This window comes from Accipiter gentilis, chromosome 35, assembly GCF_929443795.1.
Source record: "Accipiter gentilis chromosome 35, bAccGen1.1, whole genome shotgun sequence".
Lineage (NCBI taxonomy): Eukaryota > Metazoa > Chordata > Aves > Accipitriformes > Accipitridae > Astur > Astur gentilis.
This window is the reverse complement of record NC_064914.1, coordinates 9,494,038-9,515,573: the sequence shown is the minus strand read 5'-3', so window position 1 is coordinate 9,515,573 and position 21,536 is coordinate 9,494,038. Positions and strand designations below refer to the sequence as shown.

General features: G+C 48.1%; 1 protein-coding gene across 1 annotated transcript in view; it reads left to right on the top strand.

The window, feature by feature from the left end:
• The first annotated feature begins 253 nt into the window (after positions 1–253).
• Positions 254–21,536, top strand: part of LOC126034693 (electroneutral sodium bicarbonate exchanger 1-like) — a 112,525-nt gene continuing 91,242 nt past the window's right edge. The window contains exons 1-3 of the mRNA XM_049792662.1: positions 254–390; positions 1,123–1,236; positions 1,574–1,735. Of these exons, the coding sequence (XP_049648619.1) occupies positions 1,171–1,236; positions 1,574–1,735 (228 nt within the window). The 5' untranslated portion in view covers positions 254–390; positions 1,123–1,170. The remainder of the gene's footprint in view (positions 391–1,122; positions 1,237–1,573; positions 1,736–21,536) is intronic.

Sequence of the window (21,536 nt, the reverse complement as noted above, 5' to 3'; positions counted from 1 at the left end):
TTGTAATGTGTTACTAGCATATGGTGTCCCCTCACATCTCATTTCTCTGCTCTGTAGTTCGATGTGTCACTTGTTCAGCTGCTGCTGCTCATTAAATATAAATCTCCATTGGCAGGAGCAGTTACAGGGTCGTGGATCTTGGACCAAGATCCTCAAAACCCCCTAGCTATGCGAGGTTTCCCTGCCGCACGTGCACTGCCTTTGTGTCCTGACGCTCTGTTTCTCCAGGAATGTCGGTATTTGCGTGGGGTGTTTCAAGGACCTGCCTGTGGACGCGATGGCCCCTACACCCTTGATGTATTCTTCTGGTGCTGCATCCTCTTCTTCGCCACCTTTGCCCTGTCAAGCTTCTTGAAGAAGTTTAAAACCAGCCGCTACTTTCCAACCAGAGTAAGTAGAAGGAGGTGGCCAGTGTCCATCTCCACACTTGTTTCCCAAAATGGCTTTCCTGGAGCACTAAGCAGTATTTGCCCTGCCTTGGTCAAGCTGGGAAACGTTGGCCTTGCAGGCCAAGCTCTCCAAGAGCTTGGATGTCCCGCACTCATTTCCCTGAGTGCAAAATCATCGTAGCATTTCCCACATGCCTCGTGACGTGCCCCAGATTGAAGATTTTTGGGGGTTGATTTTTTTTCTTAATTTTTTTTTTTTCCTCCTCAGGTCGTAGGAAGTCAGGTTTCCCAAAGCTTTGGGGGTTGGGGTTTTTGGTTTGTTTTTTTTCCCCTACCTTCTGCGCATTATGTGCTTGAGCGGAAAGTAGATTCGAGTGAGGAACTTCCTTTTGAGGACTAAAGGATGCCTCAGTGCCTTGTTGCCATTGTAGCTGTGAGTGTAGCTGTAGTGGCAGACATGTGTTTTCTTATTTTTAATATTATTATTATTATTTTTAGGTTTTGACTTAAACCAACCCTTGTCGGCCTAGTTAAGCTTTTTTTATTGTCTGACCCCAGATCTCACAGGGACAAACACAGCAGCAGTATCTAAGCAAGGGATCAGGCTGCATGTGCTCAGAGGGGTGGTGGGATTTGGTTAAGCAGCCTTAATGTTGTGGATGTCTGCAACTCTTGCATCTCACGTTACGGCCCTGTTTGCCATGCCCCTCTCACCTCTGGTTTCTCGCCCCAGGTACGGTCCACAGTGAGTGACTTTGCTGTTTTCCTCACCATCGTCATCATGGTGCTCCTTGACTTTGTGGTTGGGATCCCATTGCCAAAGCTCCAGGTCCCCCATGCGTTCAAGGTAATGGGGTGTTTTGGCACGGGGGGTGCCACAAGGTGATGCTGGGGCAGGGCAGGGCTGAGTCTGGAGGAGATGCTGGTGGTGTGACCATCTCCTCTTCCACCTCCAAGTGCCTTGCTTCCTCCTGGAAACGAGAAGATGGCCCCAAAACTAGATACCTACAGGGGAAGTATCTAGAGGTGCTTGCAAAGAGGAGACTGGCACTGCTGAAGCCCCCGGGAGAGGGGGACATGAAGCCAGGGCTGGGAGGTGCTCTGACACAGGGAGGGAGGGGAAAATGAAAGCCAGTGGAGTGCCTGGGCTGGGAGACGATGCTGATGTGTGGGCTTTGTTGCAGCCTACCAGAGACGACCACGGGTGGTTCATCAACCCCATAGGACCCAACCCTTGGTGGACGGTGTTGGCTGCGCTCGTCCCAGCTCTGCTCTGCACCATCTTGATATTCATGGACCAGCAGATCAGTGCCGTTATTGTGAACAGGAAGGAGCACAAGCTGAAGGTAAGGGCCTGTGAGAGATGACTCCAGCCCCTTCTGGGCTGCAGGTCTGGGGAGAAGCTCTTATTCCCGATGCTTTCTGAAGGCATTGGTTTGGGACAAGGTCAGGCTGCATGGCAGGATGCTCTCCTGGATTAACGATGATGCAGGGAGCAAGTGACAGGGCAGTTCAGATGAGCAACCTTTTGGAGGAGCAAATTAATCTTAGAGCAATAGAGAAGCACGTGTTTGTTTTAAAATGGCAGCAGCAGCAGGTGTGGGGAATGAATTGTTTTGATGCGCTGCCAGGGATAACTCAGAGTCACACCTTCCTTGCAAGTGGTACAGTTTTCTTTGTGAGTGGAAAAAATGGTTTGGTGCTTTTGGGTTGTGGGTTGTTGTTTTATGGAGAAGTATTTATCACACGAGCTCTGCATATCCATTGTGTCTGAACTCCTGCCAGATTTTCATGCCAGGTGCTTGGGCAAAGCCTGCATACACCGTTACTTGTTTCCATTTCTTGTTTTGACTTCTGAAGAAGTTGACTTGTGCTCGAGCAGGGTTTGAGTCTGACTTGCGACGTTATCCTTGCTCTTGTGCTATGGGATGCTCTGTTTCTTGTTTTCCTGCCTGCAGAAAGGATGCGGGTACCACCTGGACCTTTTTGTGGTGGCCGTGATGCTCGGGGTGTGCTCTGTGATGGGGCTGCCCTGGTTTGTGGCTGCGACCGTCCTGTCCATCACCCACGTGAATAGCCTCAAAGTAGAGTCTGACTGCTCAGCTCCAGGAGAGCAACCCAAGTTTCTGGGGATACGAGAGCAGAGAGTCACTGGCTTGCTGATTTTTGTGCTCATGGGCTGCTCCGTCTTCTTCACTTCTGTGTTAAAGGTGAGAGGAAAATGCAAACCACCCAACAACCGCGAGCTTGTTGGAGGTTACAGACAAACAGTCCCCTCTCTGCAGGCCTGAGTAGTTAGTTGTGGAGCGGAGGAGGAGGTGATCCCAACCCTTGGGGCTTGACCCACGGTGGGAACCAGCCTCCGTTAGGCTTTGCAGCCCTTCAGGCCCCCGTTTGGTGTGCTCGAGATGAGCAAGCAACGCAACTGCTTGAATTTTTGGGTGTCTTTTAGGCCCGCCCATGTTTATGGGTTACAGTTGAGCATATTCAGACCAGCACATCTGCTGTCTTTCAAACAGGCAGCCCTTTAGTGGCTGCAATAAGCTCCCCAAATGCCCCGGAGCAGCAGTTCCCAGGAGCTAAACACACTGAGGTCATCCCCATGGGCTTCCTTGCACGTTCCTCCCACAAAGTAATCTCGTCTCTAGGCTAAAAGGAGGCCTGTGGCCTTTGCCTGTTGCCCCAAGAATAGGCAGAAGTGTTTCTTCTACCGCCAGAGAATGCGGCATAGGGTAGCACGGGTGAAATCGCCTATTTTCCTCCAACCTTTCTGGAAAATAGGATTATTCTGAGGAGAGGTATCTCCCAAGTTCAGCCTAAAGCAGAGCCTTAGCTCACTCGTGCGCACAACATGGCAAAACAATGGTTAAAATCTGACCCATCTCTAAGCCTGAATGGAAGCTGGAAAGCTTCAAGCAATTTTAGGCAGTGCCTGTGGAAGAGGGTGGTAATACTGAAAATGCAATACAGAAAAATAAACGATTGTATTCTTTCTTTTTTTTTTTCTTTCCCCCGCCCAGTTTATACCAATGCCTGTGCTTTATGGCGTCTTTCTCTACATGGGTGTGTTGTCGTTCAGAGGAATTCAGGTACGGACTGTTTTACAGCGTGCAGCATGTCGGCTCCCTGGTATTTTGTCTCCGTAGCAGCAGGGAAAAAAGCAGTGGCATGGGAAAAACTTCTCGAAGAGCAAGAAGTGAAACTCTTTTGTGTAAGAAAAAGATTGGTGGAGGCACAGGAGGTATATAGGGCTGGGAGGACCAGGCAAGTTCAGCGCTCTCTGTTGCAGGGTTTAGGGCAGGTCAGTGTTTGTTTACGTGAAAAGCGGGGGAATTCAGTGCAAAGGGAAGGCAGTTTCTACCACTGGTGGAAATCCTCGCTGGGGGATTCAGTGGGCCGAGAAATGCTAATAATGGAATGGCATGGAATAGTTGCCGTTTGGTGGGCAGCTCTCAGGGGCAAGCCGGTTGCTAGATGGAGCGAAGGGAAAATGGGTGCTGCTCCCAGGAGGAATGCGGTGGGATCCAGGATTTCTGACGGCAAGCGAGCTGCTGCAAAGTGCCTCCATGTCTCGAGAGGGCCAGAAACTTGCCGCAGTCCCAAGGTGGCAACCTTTCCCTTTTATTTCGCAGTTCTTTGATCGCTTGAAGCCGTTTTGGATGCCAGCAAAACACCAGCCGGATTTCATCTACCTGCGCACGTGCCCTTGCGAAAGGTGCATTTCTTCACGGCGATCCAGCTGACCTGCCTCGTCCTGTTCTGGACCATCAAGGTGTCCCGTGCCACCATCATCTTTCCCATCATGGTAAGAGCTGCCACCGCTCGGCAGCGGGGTGTTTGCAGCGTTGGAGTGAGAGGTAAGGCTTGCTGTGTCCTCGGGGCTGGACATCTCCGTGTGGCTGTGAGATTGCCTGTTTCTCTTACAGCTTGTCTGGAAACGTTGGGGGAAGATCAGCACTCAATCGAAATAGATCCCAATACCTGTAACTTTTGTAACCTTTGTTTCCTCAAGTGGCAGTGAGCTGAACGCTTGAATACAGGTGTAATTTTTAAAACAAGTTGTTTTTCACAAAGGTCATTATCATTATGATGATTATTATTAGATGCTGCTGCTGCTGCTGCTGGCAAGACTTGCTCATAATCGTGTTTTGAACACACAATCCCCCTGCCCCGAAATCTTTGGAGTGAACAGTTTCTCCCCTGCTGCACTAATACGAATAGCTGCCAAGGGGCAGAAGCGGAGGACAGACTGCTAAGTTTGTGCTGGGCATTCAGCTTATCTCCACTTGGATCAAAGACAGAGAACGTGATTTGTCCCTTTTTTACATCAGGAGTCCAGGGGGGCCATGGAAGCTGCTGCTGCTGCAAGTTCAGTTCAGCTGAACGTGGGGAAGACCAGTGACGTGGATATCCCAAAGCAAAGCAGTGACAGGTAAAGCTCCACCAAGCACCAGGACCCCCGGCAAGATTAGCTTGAAGGTGTTTGGCAGAGTTTTCTCCACTTGCCTCTTTGTGGGGCATCCCACAGAAACCAGCAGGCAGCTTGGTGGGAAAATCAAATTTGGGGGCAGGGCTGCAGGAAGTGATTGCAGGGCTCTGACCGCAAGCAGAGTGGCTGCAGCACTCGCGTTTGACCCCCAAACCTTGCCTCATCAGTGCCTTTACGGTAGCTGGAGATCCTCATACTTACACATGAGGAGTTGCAGGCGTGATCTGTACCAGCAGTGGCTTAGGAACCCGGACCGGGGCTAAGCCCCAGCAAGAGCCTTTGCACAGAGCTGTTGATCTGCAGCTCCCCGGCTTGCCTCCCAAAACTCCTCATCCAGCAAAATCCCCCACACTTATGCAGAGCTTTGATTCTCGGGGCTCCGCTGTTCCTCTTCCTGATGCTAATGCCCTTGGTGGCATCAGTTCCCATAATCACGGATTGCTATGTAAAATATTTATTGCAGGACTGATCCTTCTGAGACTGTTATCCTGGATGAAATGTCACAAATGACCGTATGGAAGGCTCTCACTTTGAAGACAGAAACCCTTTGAATCCAGGGAGGAAAAAGGTAAAGGATTGCATGTGACCGTGCTCCTCTGCAAGCGACGGCGCATGCCTACGCTTTTCCCACGCTTTGGCCGGCAAGGCTGAGCAAACGGGAACAGGCAGGGAGGACCGTGGCATGCAAACCAGCTCCTCTCTGCTGGGGTGGTCCCCCAAACAGGGCAACATCAGCAGCAGCTGGCAGGTCTTCCACTGATGATGCTCTCCCTCTTTTTCTCTTCCCTTCGCCTTTCCCCACTCCCACTTTTCACGTTTAGGAATCTTGACTTTGAAGGAGAGGAGTGAGAGCGTGACTCGGGGATGTGCCAACGCAGACAGAGGGAGAAAGCGCTTTGTTTCAGTTGGAGGATTCCCATTAAAGCCATGCAGATGTTTTCAGTTATCCTTGGTGTGCTTCAGGCATTCAGTATCTCTAGACCAGCAAGCTGAGGGGAACGTCACAGTCAAGGGGAGTTTGGTGGTGTTCAGTCTGTGTGCGTACGTGCGTGTGGGGGTGTGGGTTTGTAGTGGTAGAGGGACTGCTACTGCTTTATCATTCAGTGCTCTTCATTTAATACCTAATTCCTCCTCTTTGTTTTCCTTCTCTTTTTTTCCAAATGTAAACTGGGAATGTCCAAAATAATTTTCTGCTATTCCAAAATAATTTTCTGCTATAGTTGATGCATTCTCCACTTTCTTCTTGATCATGACTGGGTTTTTGGTCTGGTTTGGGGTCCTGGCTTTAATTCACTCTTATGTCTCTTACTGGTACGAGAGGGATGCCCTCTGTGGCAGGGCAGCATAGAGAGCGTCCGAGCCGTTGGCCTAAGGTGAAAGAAAAGCATTTGCTCCCTGTGCTCCAGTTTTACCTCTCTTGGTTGGTTTGGTTTCTGTTGTGGTTTTTTTTTTTGCTTTGGCTCTGCCATCAGCCTGGGAGCTGCAAAATGCAGAACTGCCACCTTCTTGTCTCCTGGCTGTAAACTGCATCTAAGGGAGCACTTCAGGTATTTGATTTTGAATACACCGTATGGTCACAGGAGCGGCCAGATGAGACCTGAGGCTCTGTCCCTGGGCTGCCCCCTCTGTTGTTCCTCCACTTTCCTTCTGTATTGGATCTGGCTGAGTTGGAGTTCCTTTACCCCACAGCAGCCCTCGTAGTGCTGTGCTCTGTACTGGTAGCTAGAGAGCTGTTGATAACACAGCAGTGTTTTGGCCATGGCTGAGCAGTGCTGGCACAGCATCAAGGCTGTCTCTCTAACATTCCCCCGTCTCCAGTAGGCTGGGGGTGGGCAAGATCTTGGGAGGCGACGTAGCCAGGAAGAAGAGGCATCTAGGTAGCAAGTAAATCTTAGGTCCCTTCAGATGCTGGGGACCCTGTGTTCATGCAGCATTGGGCAGACCCCAGATGGATTTTCCCTTGGCACACTGTACAGATCCTGCCTGTGGAGAAGTTCCTCCTTTTGGTCATTCACGGTGTTATACAACTTTGCTTAGAAGAAAACATCTCTATGCATAAAGGATGTTCATGCGCGGACTTCTTCCTGCACTTTAGATAACGGCAGAGCCGCGCAGGTGGCGTAATCGCTGGTACCAAGCAGGAGCTGCCTGGAGGCTCCTCTGTTACAGTCAACCAGCTCCGTTTATCCTGCGGCCAAGGGACATGTGTAGGGACGCAGCCTGAAGGCCACGCTGTACGTACAGCGCAGCACAGACCTGCACCCGCTCAGGTTAACTGTTAGGTGGATCCCTAACTCCTGGAGGTACAGTGATCTCCCAGTCAGGATCTCTGCACCAGGCTGTGAAACTGCTTGCCTTTATTCATTTAATAAATTGTTAACTTTGTTTGGAATCCTGTTTGGGACTAAATTAATTTATAACAGTTACTCCTTTGGAATCCAGTAAGATGAAGGCTTGCTGCACCTCTGCTGAGAGAAGCCTCTTGACTGAGGTGAGCACCATTGCAGCCCTTCGCCGCTCTTCTCGGCATCTGCTCCCTCCCTCTTTCGGTTTTTTGTTGGGTTTTTTTTGTGTGTGTGTGTGTGTGTTTGTGGCGGGGTTTGAGGGGCTGCAGGGCCGGCTCCTGGGAGAAGCTGCTCGAAGCTCCCCCGGCTCGGAGCCGGCCCCGCCTCTGGCCCAGGCCGAGCCCCTCAGCGACGGCGGTAGCGCCTCTGGGAGAAGAGATTTCCGAAGGGGAACGCCCCGTGAGGGAGTCGGGGGAGTGGGACGTGAGAGGAACCCCTCTGCGGATCCCGAGGTCAGGGAAGGAGGAGGAGCGGGGGAGGAGGGGATGCCCCCGCAGCCCGCGGGGAGGTGGCAGGCTGTCCGCCCCCAGCCCGTGGAGGGGAGCGGGGGAGCGGATGTCCCCCAAAATGGCCGCGGCTCCCGCGCTGCATGTGATGGGTTAACCCTGGCTGAACACCAGGTGCCCACCAAAGCCGTTCTATCACTCCCCCATCCTCAGCTGGATAGGGGAGAGAAAATATAACAAAAGGCTCGCGGGTCGAGATAAGGACAGGAGAGATCATTCACTATTACCGTCACGGGCAAAACAGACTCAATTTGCAAAATTAACTCAATTTATTACAAATCAACCAGAGCATGGTAATGAGAAGTAAAATGAAATCTCAGAACACCTTCCCACCACCCCTCCGTTCTTCCCGGGCACAACTACCCTCCCGGATTTCACCACCAAGCCCCCCCAGCGGCACAGGGGGACAGGGATGGGGTTTATGGTCATCACACGTTATTTTCTGCCGCTTCACCTCCTCAGGACGAGGGCTGATCACACTCTTCCCCTGCTCCAGGGTGGGGTCCCACCCACGGGAGACAGTCCTCCACGAACTCCTCCAACGTGGGCCATTCCCACGGGCTGCAGTTCATCACGAACTGCTCCAGCATGGGTCCATTCCACGGTGTGCAGTCCTTCAGGAGCACACTGCTCCAGCGCGGGTCCCCCACGGGGTCACAAGTCCTGCCAGAAAGCCTGCTCCGTGGGCTCCTCTCTCCACAGATCCGCAGGTCCTGCCAGGAACCTGCTCCAGCGCGGGGTTCCCACAGGGTCACAGCCTCCTTCGGGAACCCACCTGCTCCGGCGTGGGGTCCTCCACGGGCTACAGGTGGAGATCTGCTCCACCGTGGACCTCCCTGGACTGCAGGGGGACAGCCTGCCTCACCAGGGTCTTCACCACGGGCTGCAGGGGAATCTTCGCTCCGGCGCCTGGAGCATCTCCTCCCCCTCCTTCTTCACTGACCTTGGTGTCTGCAGGCTTGTTTCTCTTACATGTTCTCACTCCTCACTCCGGCGGCAGTTTCTCTCCGTCCCAACTTTTTTTCCTTCTTAAAAAATGTTATCACAGAGGCGTTACCACTATCACTGATTGGCTCGGCCTTGGCCGGCGGCGGGTCCGTCTTAGAGCCAGCTAGTATGGGCTCGCTCTCTCTCGAACACAGGGGAAGCTTCCAGCAGCTTCTTACAGAAGCCACCCCTGTAACCCCCCCCCCCGCTACCAAAACCTTGCCAAACAAAACCAATACACTGCAGCAGTCTGTGACGGAAGGACTGCACTCTGTCTGTGGAAGGGACCCGCGCTGGAGGAGTCTGTGAGGAACTGCAGCCCGCGGGAAGGACCCACGCTGGAGAAGTTGGGGAAGGGCTGTCTCCCGTGGGAGGGAGGGAGGGAGCCCAGGGCGGAGCAGGGGCCGAGCGCGGAGTCCTCCTCCCCCTGAGGAGGAAGGAGCGGCAGAGACAAGGGGCGAGGAACCGACCCCAGCCCCCGTCCCCGTCCCCTGTTCCCCTGCGCCGCCGGGGGGAGGAGGTGGAGAGAACGGGGAGTGGAGTTGAGGCGGGAAGGCGGGAGGGCTCCCCGGGGGGAAGCTGTTCTCAGGCTGGGTTTTGCTTCCTCGTAGCCTTGTTGTGACTTGATGGGTAGCAGATTACAGGGATTTGGTTTCTTCCCCAGGTTGAGCCTGTCTTAAGTGGGGAGTGACCCCTCCCTGTCCTTCAACTTGATGAGCTGTAAGGCAGGTATTCTGTTCTTGAGCGGTGGGGGGGGAGGAGATCTGACTGAAGGGTGCTAATTGTACTTTGTCAGTGGAGCTAGACTTGCAGATGAGGATGGGATCTCTGAATGACATGCAAGAGGCGCCTGGCGACTCTTGGAAAGAAATGTACAAAGACCATCCCTAGAAATATTTTGGCATTTGAACGTCTGCTGGGAAAAGTTGAAATTTCAGCAGAAAAGAAGTATGTTTTTTGGATGCGAGTCCTTCAGTGATCTCTCAAGTCTGTAATTTAAGCACTGAGAAACTCAACGATTAATATTGTATGGATTTGGTACTTTGTTTTGTGGTTCGTTCTTTGGCTTGAAATACAGCCACGCCACTACATGCTAAGCTCTAAGTTAACGTGGAGAGGATGGTTTTTAGTGAGATGTGAAAACTCCCTGTTCTGTAACCAAATCTTTTTATGGGAAGCATTGTGGTCTTGGGCTTGGAATGAGCTGAAAGGTAGTGCTTATTTCCACTTGGAGCTTTCTTTTGGGTTTTCAGGCTTAATCCCAAACTGGTGGTGATGCAAAGGTGAAAAGTTCAGAGAGCATTTTTGTTTTGCAGACTGCTGAGAGGCTGGACAGTAGGCCTAGCAATGTGTTTTGCTGACTGTCTGGTTTTGCAGGGTCTAAATGACAGAACTGCTTGTGGAACACCGTTATCGGTGGGCTGACCGGCAACCTCAAGGAAAGGCCAAAGCCGAGCATCATCAGTGACCCTAGACCTCCTGAAGAAAGCTCAGCGGTTGAAATACCAGCAGTGGACAGTCCTGAGGCATTGGTGAAAACATCTTTCAGGTCTGGCGGATATGAGCTTACTTTGTTTATCCTCGAGAGGATATGCTTTTAAGATTAAGTCTGCAGCGTGGGTTTGGTGGGAGAAATCAGTCCCGAAGGATTCTGCAGTGCTGCGTATCTGTACTTAACAAGAGTGAAAAAAGAGGTCCATGAATAATACTGGCTGGACTTGTCCTTTACTTCTCCGACCTCCTTAGCCTTCCTAAAAGGTGAAGAACTAGACAGATATAAAGTCTGTAAGTAGTCAAAATGGTCAGGAAAGACAGCTCATTCTAGGAAGATGTCTTTGAAGGTTGGCACTGTTTCTTCTGAAAGTGGTTTAGTGATGAAGACTTGCACTTTAGGTCAGATGATGCGCTTTATTGATGCGAGGGAGAGCTAATCCTTTTCCTGTTGATGTGATGTCTTGAGAACTGTCTAGCATTAAAATTTATTTTGCCAAGGAGAAGGATTCTGGCCAGGGGCTTGCAAGCAAGCGGTCGCTGCTGTTGTAAAGTGCGTGACAGATCCTACCTCTTATTTAATCATGTGGACGTACAGTTGTCCGATGTTTCTTGGAGGCATGTCTTCTGAAAATGATTTTCTCAAAGTGAGGTAAACTGGAGAAGCCGAGTGATCTTTGACCAAAATGTGAAAATCGGCGTGCCCAGCAAAAGCGGAGTGAGTGGCAGAATTTATTTTTTCCAAGTGTGTTTCGAGCCTTTTTTTGGTCGCTGTTGAAAACCTATGCTCTACTTTTATAGTAAACACACATGTGTGCAAGCATGAAATGGTTTTTGCTTTGGATAAATTTCTCTTGACTACAGTGATTTTGATTATACCTCAGTCTGTCAAACTGATTTCAGTCTTCGTATAAGTGTGATTTTGAAGGCGCTGAAGTTCAAGTCGTTGTATTAGGTGGTAATTTCAGATACCTTGTTTATACTGCTTGACATTTAAAAACACGTTACCACAAAGTGAGTTTGTCAGTCTATATAAATGAATCCTGTAATTCCATGGGGCGTTTTCATCCTTTAATATTTCCATTGAAATGATTCAGGACAAGTGTTTCAGAACCTTTGATGGTTTTATGGTTTTCTGGTGAGGCGTGGTATTGAATGGCTTTTAAACACTTTGTGTCTCTGGTATTTAAAATGTGTAATTTCAAGAGCTCTAACTCTTTTTCAGCTTTCACTTCTCATACCAGATTCTGGGTACCTGCAGTCCTTAGGTTGCTGTCGTCACGATAATTTCAACCTTTTTATATGGCAAAATAATGTCGGAGCGTTTCAAGTGGCATGATTTGATCATGTGAGTAGGGGTGACTCTTGGAAGCAGTGAGCTTGTACATAGCATGAAGGGTTGGAAAATGTAATGAAGCAAAATAGTTTTGCTCATGCCGTTTAAATGTCTTTATAAACATTACCGAACCTTTGTATTTCACCGGTAGAGGAATTACTGTACAGTGTGGCATTTTTGGAGGCTTTTATAGATGGGAATCCAAACAAATTGTTGTTACAAAGTAGATTTTAATTGTCTAGTTTCATAAAGAAAGGAAGCCCCGTGTGCGCTTGAGCTGTGCAGGGGAGTGGAAGAGAAGAGGGTATGTTGCAATCACTGTCTAAAGACACGAGAAAATAAAAACACCGTGGTGTTTTTACTGAGTTTGGGATCTTGTTGGTATTATGGTGCAAACTGGGGCTTAGGAGGCAGTAGCATCTTTTGTATGATGGGCTGCATGTTTGATTCCTCAAGGTCTTCTGTGGGTGGTGCAAGTGCTTCCGTGACAGAGTTTGCCTGGTGTGTCTGAGGGTAAGTGATTGCCTGGCAAGCATGGGCTTTCCTTGTTTCTTGTTTACTAGACGCTAGTGGAAGATCTTGCTACCCTGTTGCCTTTTGGGTACTGAAATGTGCTTTCCAAGTTGTCCAGTTCAGCATGTCTTAATTGGGAATCTGTTGGCTGAATCTCAGGGGGTGCGTGGGGCCACGTTGGGCTTGCATGAACTGATTTTACAGAGAGAAAAACCAGGCCTTGCTTTTGAAGAATGTGACTGCTACGAACTGTAAAATGCAGTGACTCCCTTACTAGTTCTGATTGACTGCTGTTGGAGCAGTGTATGGCAAAACTATCCCTTCCATGCACAGCTAGAGAGAGAATGCCTGTCCAGTGTCAAAGGAGTGACGCTTGCTTGTGATTGCGTATCTGTTTATGTGAATACATATAAGCAGCATGAAATCCCAGCTGCCACCTCTTGTATTAGATCTTGTTTTCTACTGTGTGGGACTTATTGTTCTGTAGCTTGGAAAATTCGGAGGAGATCTATGTGTGCTTTTGTTCCGCTTCCAGATCTGAGCTTGAAACGCATTTAAACATGGAAGGAGGAATGTGACTACTTCAATCATTTCGGTTGTACTTTTCCTGCGGTAATAATCCGTCTTTAAGATGTAAAGCAAAACCCAAATGAAACCAACCCCCTCTCTATACCTCTCTCTATATTGCAGTGAGCAAGCAGTTGTAAGTAATTTTGTGTCTTGACTAGTTCTACTACTCCAGTGCTTAAAATGTAGATTTAAAATCCATTCTCCCTGGCATTTAGTCTGTTTGCCTAATAAAGATAGGGGAGGCCCCAACTTGAATTGCATTTGAAAATACAGTGGAATATGGAGAATGGTGGATTATCCCCTTTTGACAAGGGAAAAAAAGTATCATGAGACACATAGAAGTGATTAGCTTCTTGGCCCACACTTTATGCAACAAACCCGATATATCCACTGTCTTTCTTTGCACCAATATGCAAGTTCACAATTACAGGGGCTGTGATTCCTTTGTTTTTGAATAGCTGTGCGTGGATCAGCATCCGTGTACGTACAATCGTTGGCAGTGGCTGTGGGCTGATGCCAGTGTGGAATATTAGGTGGTGGGCGTACAGCCTTGGGAGGGCTGCGTGATCTGGCTGTTGGCTGGAGATGTCAGCGGTTGCTGACACTGAAGCCTGTAACTCGGAAACTCTCTTCCCGGATCTGCTTTTTGATCTGCTTGGTCCCTCTAAAGAGTAGTGGTGCTATTGGTCTTGGTAAGAATTAACAGTGGTAATTACTGAGCTCTTTGGGAGACTGTGTAGTAACTTTACAGGCTGCTTTAGCTTCCGTGTGCTGCTGCCTGGCAGCGCTACCCAAGCAGGCATTTTGATAATGCTGGGCTGGCACCCAGCAGGGGGAGCAGAGAAACGGGAGACAGTTTGGGTGCTGTTCTCCCAGTACCACCTAGAAGTTTGTGGAAGTGCTTTCTATTGGAGGATAGGAGAGAAACTGCTGCGTTTGTCCCCAGACTGCTGCCTGGAGTGAACCAAGTCACCAGGGTGGCACTGTTTCAGCGGAAAACTCGACGTGTCCAAGATGTCATCATTTCTGCTAGACTTGTTTGGTTTTGATGTACGGGAGAGACGGGTTGTTCTTTTGCGTCCGAAGACCTGGGGCACTGGATTGGGGTGTATGACTGTGGTGGTGCTTATGGGATGTAATGGCTGTGCTGGCTCTTGTGGCAGGAGAGATCCCATGGTACAAGGTGACAGTGACATCCAGGGAGGAGTGGAGATGCTCGTCTGAGACAAAATCTTCAGTGCAACCGGCCATCCTGGTCCAGGGCCTGTGTGACAGCTGAAGTTGGTCCGGAATCGTGGAGTAGTCCAGCTGGCTCCATCTAGCACGTGGGGGCTTGGGGCAGCAGTGATTCCAAAGTGACGAGTCAGGGTAGCAGGCAGCTGAACAGTCAGCAGGTGAGGCAAAGACCCTCTGTCCTGAACCAGACAAGCCTTATGGGATACCTGTGTAGCTATACTGAACTAGGAAGTGATATAGATCATCTGTTACTGAGGCCATATGTCCTGGGAACCAGAAAGGCAGATTGAGTTCCTTCAAGGTCAGAGTGTTTTTAAGCTCAAGGCTTGCATGGGTTCTTAATTGCTGTCACCTTTCAAAATACTTTTAGCTTGAGACTGGTAACACCCCTGCTTACCTTAATAGCTGCTTTTCCTGTGTCAGCTGCAAAGTTTGTTTATCCTTCTAAGGATGGTTTGCTTTGCTTTCCTTATCTGCTTCTGTTCTGCTTTGGGAGTCTTAAATCGCCCTGGCAGCTAATCTTCCTGTCTTTCAGGTTCAGTTGTGAGTGATGTAAACTGTTGCTCATGCCAGCTACTGGCCATTTGATCCACAGGATAGAGAGGATGCTGCAGTGCTCCAAGTGCGAAAACTTCAGTCACAGCACCGTGTGCTGGGAGTCAGCCCACGAGGCTCAATCATGTGGGTCAAGGTGGCATCAGTGGGAATAAGGGGTATGAGCCAGCCTTCCCCCTACTTTGCCTGAGTCCTAGCAAGAGCCCATGTCTAGTGACCTGGTGGAGAGGGACCTACAGGACTCCTTTAGCACCTCTCACGTTTTGACACTCTCTGGGCAGCACCGAAGCTTTGCTGTAGCTACCTAAGCTAGTATGTGAGGTCTGAAAATCAGAGAGGGAGGTGATGCTATGCGGGAGAGCTGTGACCATGACCGCAGAAGAACAGGAGTTGAGGGCTAGTCGTGGGGTAGAATAAAGCCCGCCTTCCCTCCCAGGTCTCAGTATTTGTTTATTGCCTTTTTTATTTGGATTTTCTTCTTGTTTTTTTAAAGAACACACAAAAATGAGAGATGAATCTCACTTGCCCTAACTTGTTAAAATTAAAAAAAAAGACATTTTCTCCTTGTTTTTTGTACCCATCTACTGCAGATTCAGGTCTCGCTAAACATTAAAATGTAAGCAGTCTCTCTGAAAACCGCCCTTCTCAGCATCTTTTTCAATCCACACTTGTTATAAGGCACTTTACTTGGATTAAACTTAAATTCATCGGTGTTGTATTCAAACCTGTTGCTTCTTCCTGTTCTTTATTGGTAGTCATTATGACGAATAAGAAGGGAAAAGTGTTCTGTTCATTAAGGAAATGGCTCCCATATCATTTGTCTCTCTTGTCTCTTCTTTTAATTGTGCCTCCCTTCTAGGTGCAAGTAATGCTTTGTGAGAGCTGTGCACTATTTTCCTGGTAGATTGAGATTTATGAGTCAGAGGGGGAATGATCAGAGGAGAAAGAGATTTATCCCAGTTACTGTTCAAAGGCTGCATTCTCTCTCTCTTTGCGTATATCCACAGGGGTCCAGGAGGAAGGTGTTTTTTCAGGCAGTTGAAAGAGAAATGGACTTCTCTGCCTTTAGGGTTGGGGGTTTTTTTGGTGTCCTAGTTTTCTTGTTCTTCATAGGATAGATGTATTACTGATGACAAGCAAAGCCAGAGATTCTGTCCCTGTAAATATCGGACACATGAAAAGACCCAAGTTGAGAAATTCAGATGGACTGTGGGTGTCCTAACAGAGCTGTGCCTCGGAAAGGCAGGGAAGAAATCCACTTCCAAGATGGGGATGAGAGTTTGAGCTGAAGCTCCATGGCTAAAGAAAGTCCTGGTAGTAAAGAAGTCCTGCTTTGAGGACTGCCCAATGCCTGTCGTTGACCACCCTTCTCTGCCTGACGTACGTCACGTGAATCTGGTACCATAATAAACTCTGAGCGTTTGTTTTGCAGCTGTGCAAGGCTTCCAGGTCTGTCTTTGTAAGCATGCAGATCACTCCCAGTCCTTGACATGGACTACGGTACCTCCACCACGCACAGAGGACAATCATATTTTTAAATCCAGATGGTGGTATACCTCTCCAACCACGTGAGTCTCAAACGTCCGTGCGGCACTCCTGTGGGCATACAAGTCTGTTCCCGGGTCTGTGCTTAGTTGCTTGGCTTATACCGAAGTTGCTAGCCCAGTCTTCCTTGCAGGCTTTCAGAAGAAACTGTATACGGGCAGGGAGTTGTATATAGGAAAAGACACTAACTTAAGGATAGCCTTTATTGTGATGAGGAAGTGTTTAATAATGCACTATTTAGTTGTCTCCACCATAAGCGATTAAAAGCCTCTAGATACTAATATCAAACTGGGATGCCTTGCAATTCCTGTTGACATAATTTTTAGCCTGGTTTCCTAAGGAAAACTGGCTATCCTTTTCCAAAGGAAATTGCTGTATATCTCTCAGTCAGCCTTGCCACCGTTAAGTTCTTAAGCATAGCTGAACTTGATCAGTAGCTTAACAAAATGGTAGGCATCTCAAAGGTATTGTTGTGGTTTAACCCCAGGCAGCAACTAAGCACCACCCAGCCGCTCACTCATTTTCTAGTGTATTTCCTCCAGCCCTGAGATAAGACAAAGTGATAGGAAAGCAAATAAGCCTGTTCTCTCATTAATCTTTCAATTGCTGAATTTGTGTGTCTGTTGACATGCAAAATGTGATTATACTTTTCCTTTGTCTTGTCAAAGGTGAAGTCATCTTAGTGACACTCCTCTGTCCACAGACACTTTCTTGGGAACTAGCTGTTAAATACTTTCAGTAGCTGGCTTCTAAAATTCTCTGGTTTGGTTTGGTTTTGTTGGCCCAGGCATGGCCTCAGATGTGAGACCAGATTCTCTGCCAGTTTTATCTGTGCAGTTTTATCAGAGTACCTGCCTTTAGCAGGGCTGTACCAGTATATGCCTAAGGCAACTAAGATGTCACAAGCTGAATGGCATTAGCTAATGGAGTGCAATTCAGATGGAGAGCAAGGTAATCGATCAACCAGTTCTCTGTTCTCTTCTGAGTGCCTTCATACTTCTGTGGGAATTTCAAGGACTCTGGTGATAGAAACAAAGCACCAAAAGCTAACTTGACTCAAAATTTCAGATGGGTAGCATGAACAGCGACCATCTGTGGTTTGTTTTTTTGTTTCTGAACAGGAGATCTTTTCTGGAGAGGAGGTGAAAGAAACAGGTTTGCTATGTGACCACATTGAGCTAAACACTGGCTTTGTGGAACTCTGAGACAAAATGCTGGCTTTTGAGGGCCAAGTATGTGCAATTTTTAGAGTAAGTCCCCATGGCTGTAGCTCTGGCTAGACAACTGCACCCATGTTCATGCTGTTTGACATCCCCAGTACAGAAAGGCTGAGTGCTGCGAGGGATCCTTGCTATTCCACAGCACCTGACTACGGTCTGCCTAGTCTTGGAGAGCATTTGTGCCATACTTGACTTCTCTGTAACCATGCGGACCCCAGGGCCACCTCACTGTTACCTTTGTCAGTGGCTCTGCCCCGTGTCCCCCTTGGCTGTTCTCTGGTGACCACGGAGGGATTATTTTTCAGTGGGATGTTACTAGCAGGACAGGAAAGGCAGGAGGGGTTCAGCTGTTTTGTGAGGGACAGCCAGAGCTGCAGGTAAGAGAGCTGAGGTGACCTGCGGTGACCTCCTCGTGCTCCTGGATAACCAGCTGGTTCACATGCAGGGGTCTAGCTCCTGTGCCAGTTTTATGTTGTTGCATTGTGAGATTTTGTGTGATATTTTTAAAAATTGTTTTTGGGTTTGTTTTTTTTGTGATTCTTACTGAACCAAGGCCTGTCACCTCAGGCTGTTTCTGGCAGAGTGACACCAGCATCCCTTGGCAGGACTGGATTTGCAGGACTGGGCTGTGGGCTAAATGAGCTGGCACAAAGTCTGGAGTAGTGCCAGGTCTGGGATGAGCTGCCCAGTCCAGGAGGAGAGGGTGGTGGTCATCATCCTCTGTCTGCACCAAACTCACATTACCCTGTGGCCTTCCTTGCTCGGCACCCGCCTGTTCAATGTCAGCATTGGAGCGTGCAGGTGTGTGAAACTACAGCCCTCTGGCTTGTCCTCGACTTAGCGATGAAACTAACAGTCGCTTTCTGACAGAAGGCCATCCTTGGCTGGGCTGGGCTGGTCCACGGGTTCCCTGTTGTGTAGCATCTACTGGAGGATAGTGTCCATTTGTGTGGCACTTAGCATTTTCCTGGGATGACTGCCATAAGCATTCCATTTATGCTAGTGTCACTGATCAAGTCTGCGTGTTTTAGGGCTTTTGTCTGTCCCGAACTTGTAAGCAGTCAAGACCCAGGTGTTAGTTTAGTCTTGTGAAGCCCAGTGGCAGTTACCTGACCAGCAACCTCCTTGCTTGGTGCCCGTGTTGAGATGACGTCATGACTGGTTACGGTGAGGCATCGTGGCATCTAGTTTTCTGGGTCACACTAGCTATAGCATCGTGCTGACCTGGCCATGTAACTACAGTGTTTTGGGCTATGCCTCTTCTTCAGGTGTACATTGACTAGTGGTGCTTCAGGTGGCTTGCGTCCAGAAGATGCATCCAAACTACATGAGAGTGCCAACTGGAAAGTGCATCAAAAGCCTTCCAGCGTTACTGGAAGCGTTTTTCAAAGCGTTACTGCTTGTTGAACAGAGGCTGGTGCCTTGCTGCAGCCTAGGCAGTGTGGACATATGGCCAACTCAGCCTGCAAAGCGGCTTTGAGAAGATCGTCTCAATAGAAGCAATGGAGAGTTGAGAGAGGATCGCTGAGTTCATTTTATACCTGTTTCCTGAAATTTCTTCTTCTCAGCTTTATTCTTCTTGGTCATATATTCTTAAAATGAAACTCTTCTTTACAGGGAAAAAAACAAACTTCTGGCTCTGTAGTTTCCAGGCAGCATGGATTATAAAATGAAATAACCCAACAGTATATTTAGAAGCATGCAAGTAAATGTCTCGTAGCTAAACTTAATGTAAAGGTACAGCTAATTGGAAGTAGTATGTTAACACAGAGAATAATGGTACTTATTTCCCATTTCACAAGGTAGGAGACAGACTTCAGTTAAATGAAATTGCAATGAAAATCATTATTATTTTGTTGTATTTCTGAGGAAGAAAGTAAACCTTGGAAATTTCTCAGGTGATTTTGGAACTTTCTTCTCTTGTGGGTGTTCTTTCAACTTTAAAACATTTTCATCAGAATTTTTTGATGCCTGTAAAAATAGTAATAACGTGGGAGACTAGCAATATTAGATAAACAATTGCCAGTTAAATCAATCTCACTGTTAAAACACAATATGAAAATGTACACTGCAAAGCAGCATGAAAAAAATGCATAGAAAAATGGCAATGCATGATTTTCAGAATCATGTGCTTTGTGGTTTTTACATGCCTGTTTAGTGGTTTGTCCTAGTCCTTACCAAACAGTCGTGTAAGGAACCAGCTTTACCAAGGACCTTCCTTGCAACACTCTCCTTGGGATACCTAGTTTGTGACAGCAAAAATGGGAATGCCATGGAAAGGAAAATGAGGAATGAGAGGAGATGGATGGTTTTCTGTGTGTGTGCATGTGGTAGGTAGGGAGAGCCCTGGACCATTTCCTGAATGTCAGGCCAGGATCCTGCTGAGAGATGCTGGTGGTCCTGCAGGATAACTCAGCCCCGGATTGTCTTTGTTCTTCAAGTGCTCTGTCTGTGAGAAGCCTGAAAAAGGTGGCATATGTTGGAAAAGCAGGGCGTGTGGTACCAAGTACCTGCTTTTTTTTTTACCCTGATAGGAGAGGAGGATTTGTGGCCTGTCACAGACTGCAAGTTTCCTCTCTAGTGTCAGCAAGTGGGAATTTTGCTCCTTCCAGGGCAATATCGTAGGTTGAGACCTATGAACACACTGCAACAACTCAGCCAGGAGGGAAGCCTGAAACCATACTGAGGGACAAAACTTAGCTGCTAGAAGAAGCATTAGAAACTGGCAGTGAAGTTTGTCATGAACAGGTCCAGTGAGGAACCGGCCATGTTGTGCTCATCTCTGAGGAGATGCAAAACCCACAGCTGAATACTAAGCAAGAAGGGGGAAAAAAGGAGGAGGAAGAAAAAACCAAGCAGCATCGTTTGGAGGAAAGCACGTATTTTTCACTCTCATGTAGAATACAGGAAGTTGGTTTCAAATGTTTTGTTGTTGTCATTACCTCTTTGATAGGAGTAGTTCATGCTGCTACAGGAGAATCACAATTAACACTGATGAGGCTGTGAGGGTAGCGTCCATGATAGGAGGCAGCGCATTCCCCTCTCTCTGTGTTGGCTTGCAGAGCCTCGCTCCTCACTGAGGGCAGCGGGCTGCCACACTGCTCTGAGCGTGCAGGCGGGTGATTTTGATGCTGAAGGTCATGCCCAGCTCCTCTTTCATGTGCCTCAGGTCTGTGACTAGCTGATGAGTGTAGCTGCCCATTATGTATATGCAACGGGAGAGAAGAGGGCTGTTTTGCTGGGGCTCTACAAAAGCTGTGGACAAGAAGACCCAATGACAGAGGAGCGATAGCTCTGGTAAGCCAGACCTCTACACAGTGTCTAATGTTAGTGTTTATCTGATCAGTGGGTAGCTGGAAGTGTTGTCCAATGGCAGATAAAACCCTAAAAACGTGCACTGTGACCATCCTTTTAGGATTCGTTGCAAGTAACCATGGGGCTAGGGATGCAAGAAGTCCGTTTTTATTTCCCTGCTGTTCAGTTCAAGAGTGAAATCAGGAATAGCTTTTAAGTGAGAGTCAAATGGACTGCAAGCCTGTAGATGAAACGAAATACAGGGATGGAGACTCTGACCTTGTCTATCCACAAAATAGCAGTGATTTAGAGATCAGTTTATGAACTTATTACTTGCATCTATTTCATTGAATTCAGTAACTGATGTGTGCAGCATTCCCTTTCTAGCACACCTGGGTGGAAGAAGATGTTATCATGCCAGTTCAGGCACTCCTGCAGCAGCAGGAAATGATGAATAGAATAGCTGTTGTTTTCTTCCTTCGCTTCCTCTAGATGAACATCTGAAGTAAGGCAGAGGGGCATCTTTCCACACTGTCATTCTGTGTATTTCTCTTTCTTCAGCCTGTTTCCATTGTACTTTAATTTTGTGCAGAAGTGATGGCTTGCCCATGACCCCTGGCTGATGGTTGTTCTCTCATTTGGCCCTTGTCAGGGCAGAAGCAGGCGTACTGTGATTGCTTTACTCACCACGTTAGGCTATCAACCAGCATTTGTTGATCACTTGTGCGCTTGCAGATTTGAAGTTGTCATTCTTTCCATTTGCCACAGTTCTCTTTTCTTTTTTTCTTTTTCTTTTTCTTTTTCTTTCTTCTTTTTTTTTTCAAAGCTTCCGGCACGGGACACAGCCCTCGCTATACTTCAAGTAATCCTCTCTGCACCCTTCCCAAAATTCATGGCTATTATTCAAGAAAGCAAAGAAGGGCTCAATGAACAACACTGAGGCAGAAAGAATTAAGTCCTGACAGTTTATGTTTAACAGATGGCATTTTTTAAAATTCCTAATTAAATACCACAACCTTTTCTCATTTCAATTGTTGGCAATAGTTTTGCAGTAGCCCAG